The following is a 15664-nucleotide window of genomic DNA, read 5'->3' on the forward strand; positions in this document are numbered from 1 at the left end:
TTTTTGAGACAGAGTCTCGCTCAGTCGCCCAGGCTGGAGTGCAGTGGCACGATCTCGGCTCACTGAAAGCTCCGCCTCCCGGATTCACGCCGTTCTCCTGCCTCAGCCTCCCGAGTAGCTGAGACTACAGGCGCCGCCACCACGCCCGGCTAGTTTTTTGTATTTTTTAGTAGAGATGGGGTTTCACTGTGTTAGCCAGGATGGTTTCGATCTCCTGACCTCGTGATCTACCCGCCTCAGCCTCCCAAAGTGCTGGGATTACAGGCGTGAGCCACCGCGCCCGACTTTTTTTTTTTTTTTTTTTTTTGAGACAGTGTCTCACTCTGTCACTCAGGCTGGAGTGCAGTGCAACAATCTCAGCTCTCTGTAGCCTTGACCTCCCAGGCTCAAGCGATCCTCCCACCTCAGCTCCTAAGTAGCTGGGACTACAGGCGCATACCAGGCTGATTTTTTAAATTTTTTGTAGAAGCGGGATTTCACCATGTTACCCAGCTAGTTTTGAACTCCTGAGCTCAAGCAATCTGCCTACCTCAGCCTCCCAAAGTGCGGGGATTACAGGCGTGAGCTACTGTACCCACCTGAAAAATCTTAAACTATTATTACTATTGGTCAAAGGACAGAACAGGTGAGAGCAGAGGCTGCTGGTTCAAGATCATTCACTGAGGTTGTTATTGATGTATTGAATACTTAATTCTGCACAGGTGTTCTGATAGTGATTTTCTGTTTTCCCTTCAGTAGGTGAGTGGTGCTTATATTCAATATTAGCACAGTAGATTCGTTTGGTCTTTCTGTCACATGGTCTGGAAAGAAATCCGTAGCAAGAGCTATAAAACTGCAGCCTTTCACTTTGAGAATTATACCTCAAGGAAATAATTCTGAATCACTTTTTAAATAAATCAGGTTTTTTGTTGTTGTTGTTTTTGTTTTTGAGACGGAGTCTCACTCTGTTGCCAGGCTGGAGTGCAGTGGCGTAATCCAGGCTCACTGCGGCCTCCACCTCCCGGGTTCACGCCATTCTCCTGCCTCAGCTTCCTGAGTAGCTGAGATTACAGGCACGCACCACCACGCCCGGCTAATTTTTGTATTTTTAGTAGAGACGGGGTTTCACCATGTTGGCCAGGATGATCTTGATTTCTTGACCTTGTGATCCACCCGCCTTGGCCTCCCAAAGTGCTGGAATTACAGGTGTGAGCCACCACGCCCGGCCAAATCAGTTTTTTTTTTAAAGACAAATAGTAGGTAGACAGTAAGAGAGTAGCTAAATAATCTGCGCCATGTTAATGATTGAATATTACCTAACAGTTTAGCAAGTTTGTGGGAATTTGATATGTATATGTAGAATGTTAGTTGACAAAGAATAGTCAAAATATCCATTGATTACAGTTTTGTTAATAAAGCTATATGCATTAACAAAGACTAAGAAAATGTAGAGGAAAGTGCTCTTTTTCTCTAAAATTGCTTACGTATTAAATATTTTAACAATAAGTGAGGGATATAATGTACTACAGATTCTTTCTGGGCAGGGCAAATGGAATTAGAATAATTATAGGGATCTACCTTAGGCAGTCCCTTAATGAAAACATAAGACATGATTAAGCCTCAAGTGGGTGAGGGCTTGTATCCAAATGATTGTAATGTACAGCCAGAGAGCTTCACTCAGCAGCATCTTTTTGCAAGAGATAAGACCCTGCCTTCTCCTATCACCAACCTAACACACCTCCTCACCAACACAAAACTGTGTAAGTCCACTACAGGCAGGTCTTCATAGACTGGAGAAACATAGATTGAATAGGTCTTTTTGTAAAATCCACTCACTCTGCCCTACCTGGGACATCAGTTCTACCCATTTTCAAAAGCTTAGCTACAGCTCACCTCCAGAGTGAACCCCTGACCACTGACTCTATTGGTCCCTCCACTTTAATTTTTTTTTTTTTTTTGAGACAGAGTTTCACTCTTGTTGCCCAGGCTGGAGTGCAATGGTACGATCTTGGCTCACAGCAACTTCTACCTCCTGGGTTAAGCGATTCTCCTGCCTCAGCCTCCCAAGTAGCCGGGATTACAGGCATGTGCCACCATGCCCAGCTAATTTTGTATTTTTTGTAGAGACAGGGTTTCCCCATGTTGGTCTGGCTGGTCTCAAACTCACGGCCTCAGGTGATCCACCCGCCTCAGCCTCCCAAAGTGCTGGGATTACAGGTGTGTGCCACTGCGCCGGGCCTTTAAATTCTTATACAACCTTTCTCACCTGCACCAGTAGGGGGCAAGCTTGTTCCCATAGCTCAAGGGTTGTGAGAGCTCTTCTGATTTAATTCAAACCGTTTCACAGGTAGGAAATACTGCTTTTGCCTATTTATTGCAATACAAAATCAGACATCAAACAACTAAAAAAAAAACTTATATTAAGGGCAAAGGGCTGTCTTCAGGTTTTAATTAATATTCCCTCATTGCAACTTGTTCTTTCAATTGGCAATTTAAGACAAGTTTCTGAATCTAAAATATGAAACCAGGCGCAGTGGCTCACACGTGTAATCCCAGCACTTTGGGAGGCTGAGGCGGGCGGATCACTTGAGGTCGGGAGTTTAAAACCAGCCTGGTCAACATGGTGAAACCCCATCTCTACTAAAAATACAAAAATAAGCCAGACGTGGTGGTGTGCACTTGTAATCCCAGCTACTCAGGAGGCTAAGGCAGGAGAATTGCTTGAACCTGGAGGCGGAGTTTGCAATGAGCCAAGATCACGCCACTACACTCCAGCCTGGACAACAGAGTGAGACTGTCTCAAAAAATAAAATATGAAACCAAGAAAAAGACTTATCCACTGATACAGTTGTTTTGTAAGCCAGATGTGGTAGCTCACCTGTAATCCCAACACTTTGCGAGGCCAAGGCAAGAGGATCTCTTGAGCCCAGGAGTTCAAGACCAGCCTGGGAACTTAGAGAGACTTAGTCTCTGCAAACAAACAAACAAAAACAAATTGAGACAGATTCTTGCTCTGTTGCCAGGCTGGAGTGCTCTGGTACAATCACAACTTGCTGTAGCCTCCACCTCTCAGGCTTAAGTGATCCACCCACCTTGGCCACCCAAAGTGCCAGGATTATAGGCATGAGCCACCATGCCTGGCCTTACCAAAAAAAGTTTTAATTAATAATTAACTGGGGCCCGGTGCAGTGGCTCATGCCTATATGCCTATAATCCCAGCACTTTGAGAGGCCGAGACGGGCAAATCACTTGATGTCAGGAGTTCAAGACTAGCCTGGCCAACATGATGAAACCCTATCTCTACTAAAAATATAAAAATTAGTCAGGCATGATGTTGCATGCCTGTAATCCCAGCTACTTGGGAGACTGAGATCGTGAGAATCTTCAGCCTTGATTCTCCCAGGCTCAAGAGAATCGCTTGAGGTGGAGGTTGCAGTGAGATGAGATCCTGCCGCTGCACTCCAGCCTGGGCCATAGAGCAAGACTGTGTCTCAAAAAATAATATTAATTAGCCGGATGTGGTGGCACACGCCTGTAGTCCCAGCTACTCAGAAGGCTGAATTGGGAGGATCACTTGAACCTGGAAGGCAGAGGTTGCAGTAAGCCATGATCGTGCCATAGCACTCTAACCTGGGTAACAGAGTTTTTTTTCTGTCTCAAAAAAAAGATTTTTTTTTGTAAATTTAGCAGCAGAATGTGTCAGCCAGGACCACTAACCAGAATTCTTTCAGAAGGTGATTGTAGAATCACTGGCCTGGCCCATTTATTTTGTCCTTCATGGCACCCTTCCTTGTGATTTATCTTTATTTACTTGCATACTTTTTAACAATTAGTTTAGTAAAATAAAATGTATCTTCATTATTCAGGTTTATCTCCCCACCTAAACCAAAAAATATATCTGTACATGCCCCACCCACCCACCAGCAGCTTTGAGTCAGTGATAGCAAGGGAGTGAATGAAGACTGCAGAAACATCTAAAGCAGTAATGGTAAAAATCAAGTCTTATTTTCATATTGGAAGCCTCTGCCGAAAAACAAATTGCTAAACAAGACATTTCTGAGAGGCAGAACGTCGATAGACTTGAAGTTAGGAGACTTGGTTCTAGTCTCAGGATTGCCGCTAACTAGCTTTAACCCGAAGGCTGGCAACTGATAACCTCATCTATCAGAAAGATCACACTAGTTGACTTTTAAGATCCAATTGTAACCTTTAGTGATTCTAAGTTCTGCATTTTCTAATTTCCTGGCTTCGAATGTTATTCACCTAGTTTCCTGCCTTCCTGAGAGGCAGCTAGGCCCATGTACTTGGCGCAGAGGCACCCTGATCCTTGAGTAGCCCTGACCTTGGCAATCATCTCACCTCTCTGGGTCTCCTTTGGCCAGTCAGCCGTGAGGAGGGTGGAGATGCCTGGCTGCTTCCTGCCTGTCTCACAGGGGTTGTAAAGGCCAGTACAATTTTACAAAGGATGAATTCCTCCAAGGAAGATCTCGCCTGAGTAAAATTGTTCAATACTTCGGCTGTTATTATTGCTCTGACATTCAGGAATCATGAGGGATGAGAAGGGAAGGAACAGGTATAAGTATCCCTTGTATTTATGGTGATTGAGTGGAAGGAGGCTTTGAAGCCATCTAGGGACCCACTTCATTCACAGTTAAAGACACAGGAACCAAGGAAGTTTCAGTGGTAAACTGAAGGCCCAAGCCTAATACTGTATATGGGTGGTTAGAGAGGGAGCCCAGGTCTCCCGGCTCCCAGCCCTCAAAACAGAGGCCTCAGAACTAGCTCTTTGTTTTCAAAAGCTTCAACAGGATAGCTTCTGAGAACTAAGCTGTATGCAAAGGTCTATTCTGATTCAATAAGGAAAAAGTACCCTGTAAATTTATTCTGTGTAGGCAGCACATGAGCACTGGTCAAGCAAAAAAAATGCAGCAATTGAATGATCCTCAAAAATCTGCTTCCTCCTAATTCCCATTGCATCAGAAGACTAAATTCAGTCTGCTTTGAGACAGCCTGGCAACCCATTGGTACAAGGGAGCACAGAGAAATCCCAGACTCCTGTCGCAGCTGGCCACAGGTGGGGGCTTGCGTCTCCCAGGTCAGGGTGCCTGCAAAAGCATCCAGGAAAGGTGCCCTAATGAGAGAAGTCTAGGCTCAGCTTTGGGCTGGAGAGAGAATGATCTGCCATCTTTGTCTGTCACATTTTGCATTATCAAATTCAGCCAGATTTTCAGATCTGTGATCTCTAGTTCAGAAGATCTGTTATAATTTCATTTATTTATTCAACACATGTTAATTAAGCACTAATTATATGTGAGACATAAGAAAGCCAGAGAGGACTTAGGATTTCAGGAAGCTTTGTCTTTTTTAGGGTTTGGGATTCCTTCCTGTAATCATGTACAAAGTTTTTGGATAGGTGTAAAAGTGCATTTTGCTGGGGTCTTACATTTTTATCAGATTCGCTACTCTAAAACAATTAAGAACCCCATAGTGGGTGCACACTAGAACTTTACTTCATGCATCTGCTGTCCTGGTCAGTATCCTCATCCTGCCCATTCAGTCGAAAGCACAGGGGCTAACAGAACGTGAACAAGTGACGCATCTCTGCCCAGAGCTCTAGTATTCTCTGTAGAACCTCAGGAAGTTGTGCTCGCCGGCCCAAGTCCATGCCCCACATTGCAGATTCTGGCTCAAGCATTGACATCCTCCTGCATGTGGCCCTCTGTGGACCCCGCGGAGGCCATAGCAGGGGTGTGTCGACACTGTCCTCTCAGTCCCAGGACAGCTGCTGGGCCACTTCCTCGCTCGCAAAATCCCTTTGATTCAAGCCTGCTGGTCCCTCTTACTTTAGTGCTCCTGCAGAGCGTCAGGTTCGAGAGTTTCCTGTTTGTTGAGAGTCTTGCCCTGTCCACTGCTCTGATGGACCTGTGGCCTCTGTGTAGCTGTCTAGGAATTGCTTTGGCTATGTGGGGTTATCCCACTGTTCAGGTGATACCTGGTGTCCCTCTGCTACTCCTGTGGAAGTAGTTTTGCAGAAAGATGACCTGGTAAATGCCTTCCGCGAGAACCTTGATGTTAGTTGAGCACGCCATTTGATACAGAAACCCAGAACATAAGTATTGCTAGCTGGTGGAATAGGAGCATATGTCAAGACAAATCGTCTCATCAGAACCTAGGCTTCAGGGATGCCGATGCTGCAGGGAAAGTGCTTCTCTCTGCCTGTTGTGTGTTTGAGTGTATGTGAGTGTGTGAGAGCCTCACCTGCTACAGATGCTGTGCTGAGTTCTCTACTTTCTGCCCCTGTAGAGAGAAGACACGGTTCAATGTGTAGACCTTCTCCCTCTCCAGTGTCTCCAGCCTCCAATCCCAGGACATCACTAGTACAGGTGAAAACAAAAGCCTGTCTCAGCGGCCATCACTCTGCCAGCAGCACCTCAAAGCCATTCAAAACGCCCAAAGACAATCTACTTACCTCCAGCAGCAAACAGCACACAGTCTTTCCTGCGAAAGGATCAAGGGATAAACCATGGTGAGTCAGCTGGCTGGCAGCCAGCTGCTGTCTGTCCCCCCTGCTGTTCCTGTCACCACAGGGAAACAGTATTTACCCTCTGGCTTTGTTCCTAGGAGTCACATGCAGGAATTTGGGGGACTGAGGAATGAAGGGACAGAAACCCAAAATGATGGAAAGATAAACCTAAATATTAAAAAGCTTGTGGGACCTTAAGAGTACCATATGGGCCACGCTCACGCCTATAATCCCAGCACTTTGGGAGACTGAGGCGGGTGGATCACCTGAGGTCAGGAGTTTGAGACTAGCCTGGCCAACATGGTGAAACCCCGTCTCTACTAAAAATACAAAAATTAGCGAGGCATGGTGGCATGTATCTGTAATCCCAGCAACTCAGGAGGCTGAAGCAGGAGAATTGCTTGAACCCAGGAGGCAGAGTTGTGGTGAGCCGAGATCGCGCCACTGCACTCCAGCCTAGGCAACAGCAAAACTCTGTCTCAAAAATATTTATATATATACCCTATGCCTGATGGGGAATTTTTTTATTCTCTTGAGAGTTGAGCCAAGTTGTGTCTAAGAAAAGGGTAACAGGGAAATATTTCTCAGTTCTGCAGCCACCTCTCAATTTTCCACCCCAGTGAAGAGAAGCTCTGGTGTAAAATCAAAAGCACTGACAGTCTGCCTGGTGTGGAGCAAGGCCACGGCCCTACCCCCAACACTGGGTCCCAGGTCCTGTGGAATAGTGGAATAGTGGAAAATCAGTGGAAAAAGAGTGGAAAATCAGTGGAAAAATCAGAGGCTTTTGACCAGGCATGATGGCTCACACCTGCAATCCCAGCACTTTGGGAGACTGAGGTGGGCAGATCACTTGAGGTCAGGAGTTCAAGAGCAGCCTGACGAATGTGGTGAAACCCCATCTCTACTAAAAATACAAAAATTAGCTGGGCATAGTGGTGCATGCCTGTAATCCCAGCTACTCGGGAGGCTGAAGCAGGAGAGTTGCTTCATCCCAGGAGGCAGAGGTTGCAGTGAGCCGAGATTGTGCCACTGCACTCCAGCCTGGATGACAAAGTGAGACTCTGTCTCAAAAAAAATTAAAAAAAAAAATCTGAGGCTTTTAATTCATTTGGTTATCTCAGCCCTTACTAAAAAGTCAGAAAAGATTGCCTGTGGAACAGACAGTTAGGAAGCCAAACTTAAAACAAGGAAGATGAGTATCTTCAAATGCTGTTGGCACCCAGCTTGGAGTACTTAAGGAACTGGCTTCTGACAGCACCTCTATGCTTATCTTTCAAGCCTTGAGAAGGCAGAGAAGGGATAAGTGTGGAGTCCATCTCTTTTATGTATTTAAAGAAAAAAGTGTTCCATCAATTAATGACAGTTAATTGCACTTAAGTTCATACCTAGGCAAGCTGTGGAGTAAAATCATCCATCAATGGGTTTGTCACTGCACACTGGAAATTATGATGACTTAGTAAAGAGCTAATTATGTCAGATCAATTACAGAGCCTCTTGTGATGGAGTGGAATGGTATAGGCATGGCTGTGGAGGAGTTACCTGCCACGCAGCTGGGCCTCATGGATAAGCTTTGTTCTCCTCGGGTTGTTGGGATTGCAGGTCCATCCTGCAGGAGGCTGTAGCTGGTTAGGGAAGACTCAGCCTGAGACTGGTGGTTGCCCACCCACCGGCGATGTGAGTCTCCCAGTCACTACCCTGCAATCTGTCTTATCTGTGACCTGAGAATGTGCCTGAGAGTTTATTTACTGGGGCTGCGTGGTATCCCGATGTAACCACAAGCTCTGAAGTCACTGGCCTGGGCACAAATTTCAGCTGGGTGACCTTGGGCAAGTTATTTGATTGTGTTGTGTTTCCATTTCCTCATCTGTAAAGTGGGGCCAATAATAGCTCTATTCCATGGGATTGTTGTGAGGATTAAGTGAGCTAATTTTTATAAAGCAGCAGGCACAGTATCTGGATCATAGTATATATTCAATAAATAATTTAGCATAATGTCATCGTTATTATTATTATATCATCATGATTGCCAAAGGACAGTGCTTCCATCCTGGGATAAAGATTGACAAGTCAAATCTCTCTAAAAAAAATTAGGGAAATGGCTCTTCAGACTCAGAGTGAAGATAAAAATGATTAAATAATTTATTCAGAGTCCAGAAATGAGCTACAGAGAAACAAAATAAGAAAAGCCAGGGAAGGAGCACATAAGTCAGGAGAGACCCAGGGAGCTCGGGGAAGATCATCAATGAACGCTCCTTGTAAAAGAGCAAATGAGAGGTCTCTTGTAGCCCCACGGCACCAAAAAGCACCTGCCCAAAAGGCAAACCTTCAGGGCGACCACTGGGTTCAAATCATTGTCCACACTCAATCCAGTCCAACTCAACACACACTTCTTAAGACCTGCCACAGTCAAGTCCCCTTCAGCTAGGGGCAAAAAGTGGTTTTGAAAGAATCTGGCTGGGTGCAGTGGGTCACATCTGTATTCCCAGTACTTTGGGAGGCCGAGATGGGCAGATCACGAGGTCAGGAGTTCGACACGAGCCTGGCCAGCATGCTGAAACCCCGTCTCTACTAAAGATACAAAAAATTAGCCAGGCATGGTGACACGCACCTGTAATCCCAGCTACTCAGGAGGCTGAGGCAGGAGAAATGCTTGAACCTGGGAGGTAGAAGTTGCAGTGAGCCGAGATTGCTCCATTGCACTCCAGCCTGGGCAACAGGGCAAGACTCTGTCTCAGAAAAGAAAGAAAGAAAGAGAGAGAGAGAGAAAGAAAGAGAGAAACTGAAAAAACTAGCCCAGGTCCAGAGATGAGCAACCAAGAGATTTGTAAGGAGGGAGATAGCTCGTAGTGAAAAGACTAGAGTGCTTACCTGTGGGAAGAAGAGAAAAGCATAGGTAATTTGCCATGCCTTCAAGTCGGTAAATATTCTGAGGACAGAACAAGTGGTGCGCCATGAATGAGGCCGAACCATGGACTGCAGTGGTCTCGAGACCTAACTGTCCTCACCTCCCATCTGCCTGGCTGTCGTCCATCTACCCACCACGTCCAGGAACATGTGTCCGGGAAGAGATAGAGTCTCCAAGGCTGGGAAGATTTGGCTTTGAGCCTTAGAGGGCTCAGCCTCAGTTGAGAAGTATCCCAGAGTGCAGCTCCCCAGACCTGTACTGAGCTAGGAGCAGGAAAAGCAAGTTCAAGTCTGGGCCCTGCCTCTAACTTTCTGTGTGTCCTTGAACAAGTCACTTTACTTCTCTGAGTCTCATTTTCAAGCCTGAATATTTTGAAATTCTATATCACAGTCCTATCAAAAATTCACAAAGTTCCTCACTGCTTCCTGAATTAAAGAGTTAGTCCCTCAGCCCAACATAAGGGACCCTCTGCCAACTAGCTGCAACCCCCCTAAGTCAATACTGAATATCCAGTACCACCCTATTATGCCAGATTTCCCCCTATCTCTACCCCTGCTACCTTTGCCTGGAACATCCAGCCATCTTTACTCAACATTTAATGAGCACTTATTGTAAGACTATGTGTGCCAACTCTACAACAAGCACGGGGGGTACACAGGGCCCACTGATGTCACACAAGCACCTTTGTGCAAATTAGAAAATGTTCTGGATGCAGGCCTGTACCAGGTGCACAGTTGACTAATGGCCTTCATCCCCTGCTCACTTCCTTAGCCAGGCCTCCTCTCCCAGTGCATAATCTATACAACTGTACACTGCAGCCCTGGGGATACAAAGTTAAGATACAGACACTGTCTTAGGGAGTCTGTAAATAGAAACATAAGCTAACACAGTACAAAGTGATAAGGACTATGAGATCAGTAGCAAAGGAGAAGGGCATCTAACCCAGGCTGAGGACTCAGAAAGGGTTTTTTCAAAAGAGGTCACTTCCGGCCAGGTGTGGTGGCTCACACCTGTAATCCCAGCACTTTGGGAAGTCCAGGCAGGTGGATCACGAGGTCAGGAGTTCAAGACCAGCCTGACCAACATGGTGAAACCCCGTCTCTACTAAAAATTCAAAAATTAGTTGGGCGTGGTGGCGTATGCCTGTAATCCCAGCTACTCAGGAGGATGAGGCAGTAGAATCGCTTGAACCCCGGAGGCGGAGGTTGCATTGAGCCAAGGGAAAAAAAAAAAAGGTCACTTCTGTTAAATTCAAAGGACAAGTAGTAGGAAGGAGGTAGACAAAGAGAATGGGATTAGAATGGTAAATTTTTAATGTTACGTCTATTTTACCACCAAAAAAAAAAAAAAAAAAAAATTCTAACTAAGAGAGTAGGAAGGGTGTCCTAGGCAAAGGGAACAGAATGTGCAAAAGTATTTGCATGTGGGGAGAGGCAGGATGTGAAACTGAGTAGGGGATTGAGGCCCAGATTATGAAGTTCTGCTGTATGTGTTAAGTTCAGGAATTTGGACTTCACCCTGGAAATTGCAAAGAGGCATTAAAAGAGCAGTTTTATGATGTAGTCTGGTCACCTTGAAAGCCATGTAAAAGGATGGCTGGGGGGGTCACACAGGAAGCATCAAGATGTCCTGGGTGAGGACATTGTATCACCCAGGCAAGGCGTGGTGACAGCCTGGTTCCAGGCAGTGATGTGTACGGAGGGGCTGGGTGAGATAAATATTAAGGAGGGAAAACTCCACAGGACTTTGGGGGTCATAGGTAGGGCTGGAGTACAAGGGAAGGGATTAGGACAGCTGAGTTGTGGTCCTGCCGCTTCCTCAAGGGAAGGACAGTAAGGGCCAGAGTTGAGGGAGGGAAGGGAAGGATGAGTTCAGCTGGGAAGTCAGTGGATTTTGAAGTGTCTGAGAAATATCTACAAAGTAATGTGAGTGGGCACTGAATGTTTGGAACCAGGGGTCAAGAGATAGGTATGGACCAGGACTAGAGAGTCATCGTGTAGACGTGGGCATGGAAGCTGTGGGTATAGATGGTGCCTGCCAGGGAGGTATATGGTGTGAGAAGAATAGAGGCCAAGGGTGGTGCCATGGAGGATTGGGACAGGGAAAGAGGAGTCTGAGGGCGCTGGTCTGCTAAGCCCAGGGTTTCCACAGCAATCATTCCCCTTCTCTCCTGGCCAAAATCCTTACCATTCTTATTGCCCATGTCACTGGCTACCTTCTCTCAATGCCCTTTCCTTATTCACTTCCTCCTTGCCAACAACCTGATATGCTCTCGCCTTTCTTTTAATCCCCAGAGCACTTAATTTTTACTTCACATGTGACACTTTCTCTGGTCAGCCATAGACTCCACTTCCTGTCTTCCTCCTGCCCAGCAGTTACTGCAGGGCCTCCTGTATGGTCACCTCTCACCAACTCAACAAGCATGGTACTCGTGTCAGTAAATATTTGTTGAATTGAATGAAATGGATGTGACCATTGAAAGGGATTCTAAGATTTCCATTCCTGGAGATGGCTGACCTTTTGTCTAGAATTGTTTAGACTAGCACTATCTGATAGAAATGTAATGTGTGTCACACATGTTAATTTTACATTTTCAAGCAGCCACATTGGAAAAAAGTACAAAAGAAACAGGTGAAATTAATTTTTTTTTTGAGTTGGAGTCCTGCTCTGTCACCCAGATTGGAGTGCAGTGGCGTGATCTCGGCTCAAGCAACCTCTGTGGCCTGGGTTCAAACTATTCTCCTGCCTCATCCTCCTGAGTAGCTGGGATTACAGGTGCCCGCCACCACGCCCAGCTAATTTTTGTGTTTTCAGTAGAGACGGGGTTTCACCATCTTGGCCAGCCTGGTCTTGAACTCCTCATGATCCATCCGCCTTGGCCTCCCAAAATGCTGGGATTACAGGCGTGAACCACCATGCCCAGCCATGAAATTAATTTTTAATAATAGTCATTGGCCGGGCATGGTGGCTCATGCCTGTAATCCCAACACTCTAGGAAGACGAGGCAGATGGATCACTTGAGATCAAGAGCTCGAGACCAGCCTAGCCAACATGGTGGAACTCTGTCTCTACTACAAATACAAAATAATAATAATAATAATGGTGGTAGCATTCCCCAGCTACTCAGGAAGCTGAGGCAGGAGACTTGCTTGAACCTGGGAGGCAGAGGTTGTGATGAGCCAAGATCCTGGCACTGCACTCCAGCCTGGGCAACAAAGCAAGTGAGACTCCACCTCAAAAAAAAAAAAAAAAAAAGTTATGTGCCACATAAAAGCGTATTAGTCAACAGCAGTCCCATAAGATGATTATACCATATTTTTACTGTAGCTTTTCTACATTTAGATATGTTTAGACACACAAATACTTACCCTTATATTACAATTGCCTACAGTATTCAGTACAGTCACATGCTGTACAGGTTTGTAATCTAGGAACAAGTGGCTGTACCATACAGCTTAGGTTCAAGCACCTTTTATACTTGACAGGACAGAATCCTGCCCAGACCGGCAAGAAGAGGGTGATCCATCGGAAAAGTGGAACTGGTCACCCTTTTTTTTTTTTTTTTTTTTTTGAGACAGGGTATAGCTCTGTGGCCCAGGCCAGTATGCAGGGGGTTGTGTTAGTTCACTCTACGACGTTAGCATGATGAAATCACCTATCATTGCATTTCTTAGAACATAGCCCCGTCATGAAGTGACACATGACTATTTTATTTAATCTAATATATTCAAAATACTATCATTTCAACATATAATCAGTGAGATAGATTACATTATTTTCTTTTCATAAGTCTTCAAAATCCTGCATGTGTTTTATTACACTTACAGCACATCTCAATTTGGACACTAAATTTTCATCAGAAATATTTGACTCATTTTTAGATTTCATAAAAACTAGAGATTATAAAATAGATTGACATACCCAAGTTGTTCTAAATAGACTTAAACATTTTCTAATTACTGAATCAAGTATCTGTTCTTAAATTTCAATGAACTGAGCTTAAATGAAATTTGAAATCCCATTCCTCAGTCACAGTAGCCACTTTTTATTTTACCTTTTTATTTTATTTTATTTTATTTTTTTGAGACAGGGTCTCACTCTGTCACCCAGCCTGAGGCTGGAGTACAGTGGTGCGATCTCAGCTTACTGCAGCCTCAACCTCCTGGGCTCAAGTGATCCTCCCAACTCAACCTCCCAAATAGCTGGGACGACAAGCGCACACTACTGTGCCTGGCTAATATTTGTGTTTTTTGTAGAGTTAGGGTTTCACCATCTCGAATTCCTGAGCTCAAGGGATCCACCCACCTCAGCCTCCCAAAGTGCTGGGATTACAGGTGTGAGCCACAGCACCTGGCCCCCACCGTAGCCACATTTTAAATGCTCAGTAGCCTGAAGTGGTTAGTGGCTGCTGGATCTAGACACATAGGCCACTGACTCTGGGTGGGGCCCTCTGGTTTTTACAATTCAATGGTGTGTTAATTGGGCTCCTCTAATCTCTTTAAAAGTTATACTCCCAACAGGAGTTGCTAAATTCCAGCTCCTTTCTCCCCTTGGCCTGGTGCTGCTGGGTCTGTGGTGGAAACAGACCTGGAAGACCTCCATCAGGCGGTGCAGAGAGCCCCCTGCCTAAGTTCTGTTCCATTGCTCCAAGTGAGCTCTGTATCGCCCCCTCCTGGCCAAGAAAGCATAAGCGGTGCCAACCCATGCTGGACCGTGGCCCTTAGATTAGATTTCACAGCAGGTTAGGGCTGCCCTTTCCAAATAGCTTAAATTCACACGTACAGCAATGAAAACACTACTCTATCAGGCTGACCTCCTGGCATTCCAGCACAAGGTTAAATGGTCTTTGGTTTTGTTATTTTCTCCTTTATGTGGCTGAGTAGGTTTAAAAAAAAACTGCATTACAAGAAAAGGGGAGGCCGGCGTGGTGGCTCACACCTGTAATTCCAGCATGGGAGGCCGAGGCGGGTGGATCACCTGAAGTCAGGAGTTCAAGACCAGCCTGGCCAACATGGCAAAACCCTGCCCCTACTAAAAATACAAAAAATTAGCCGGGTGTAGTGGCAGGCACCTGTAATCCCAGATACTTGGGAGCCTGAGGCAAGAGAATCACTTGAATCTGGGAGGCAGAGGTTGCAGTGAGCCAAGATCACACCACTGCACTCCAGCGTGGGCGACAGAGCGAGACTGTCTCAAAAAAAAAAAAAGAAGAAAGGGGAAAACACAGAGAGCATTGCCATGTTACCAGGTTTGTCCCCTGCAGAGCTGCCTGACAGCACTCACAGGCTGCCCAGCATCCCCAGCCCTGCACTCAGCCTCTCAGAGGCCCCTTCCACTGTTTCACTGTCCTGACAGTGGGGACCACCCCTACGGGAGCCAGAGGTCGGGGGTACCTGGCCACCAGCCCACAGCGTTGACATCTATGTAGTTGATGACAGTAGAGGGAGGTGGGCAAGATGACTCGGTCCCCAGGTAAAAATCAAGAAAGAGTTATGGCTGTTTGGCTGTTTTGAGCTACAATGAGCATTTCAGCCTTTACTTATGAGTCCCCGCTCAGCCATGGGACCAGACCCTGGCACAGTGACCGAGTCAGCCAGTCTGACTCTCCCAGCTGCTGTCACTTCGGCTACCCTGGTCTGACCTGGCGAATTGATGGGGAACTCAGACCCATGGATGTAGGCTGAGGTGGGTAGGAGGCAGAGAGGAGGTAGGAGGAGGATTTCCTCCCCTGGATGGCTTGTTGCCTTCTCTTTGGGCCTTATCAACCCACACGTGTGTGTTGAATGCTAAATATGCTCAGCTATTAAAAATGCAGGAGATGAGCCTGCTGCTCCAGGAGGAAAATGAGCCAAAGCAAAAGAAAAATCAGCAGGCTCCCTGGCCTCCCGTGCGTGCCCTGCAGCAGGTGGGGGAGGGCTCCCTCTCCCCAGGTAGGCGGGGCTCCTCTCCAAATGCTTGGAATTACCAGGCGGGTCCTCCCAAAGTGACTGGGGCTGAGGGAGTGGAAGTGCTCTGGAAGTCTTCCCAGCGCTTTATGGAGAGGGAAGCGATCACTGAGAGGCCCCGGCCAGACGCCTGTGGGAGAAACTGGGCGGCTTATCTCTTCCTGCCTGGTGCTGGCATGAACTGGGGGCAAGACCAAGGCTCAGGATTGATGGCTCCCTGAAGACACAGGGAGTCATCTCAGGCTGTGAAATACGAGCAACCCGAGGAGCCGCAGACACTGCAAGGGCCCTACCCCTGTGACTGCCCTGCAT

At 46.4% G+C, this 15664-nt stretch overlaps 1 protein-coding gene across 21 annotated transcripts in view; it reads left to right on the top strand.

The window, feature by feature from the left end:
* The window catches only part of ATXN7L1 (ataxin 7 like 1), a 271623-nt gene that overhangs the window by 204809 nt on the left and 51150 nt on the right, over positions 1 to 15664 (top strand). For all 21 annotated transcript variants that reach the window (XR_001901098.3, XR_002521130.2, XM_003896449.4 and 18 more), the window contains one exon: positions 6283 to 6505. Coding sequence is in view for 18 of the 21 variants with exons in the window: in XM_003896449.4 (XP_003896498.3) it covers positions 6283 to 6505 (223 nt within the window). In the remaining 3 variants the exon portion in view is untranslated. The remainder of the gene's footprint in view (positions 1 to 6282; positions 6506 to 15664) is intronic.

Source organism: Papio anubis, chromosome 4, assembly GCF_008728515.1.
Source record: "Papio anubis isolate 15944 chromosome 4, Panubis1.0, whole genome shotgun sequence".
NCBI lineage: Eukaryota > Metazoa > Chordata > Mammalia > Primates > Cercopithecidae > Papio > Papio anubis.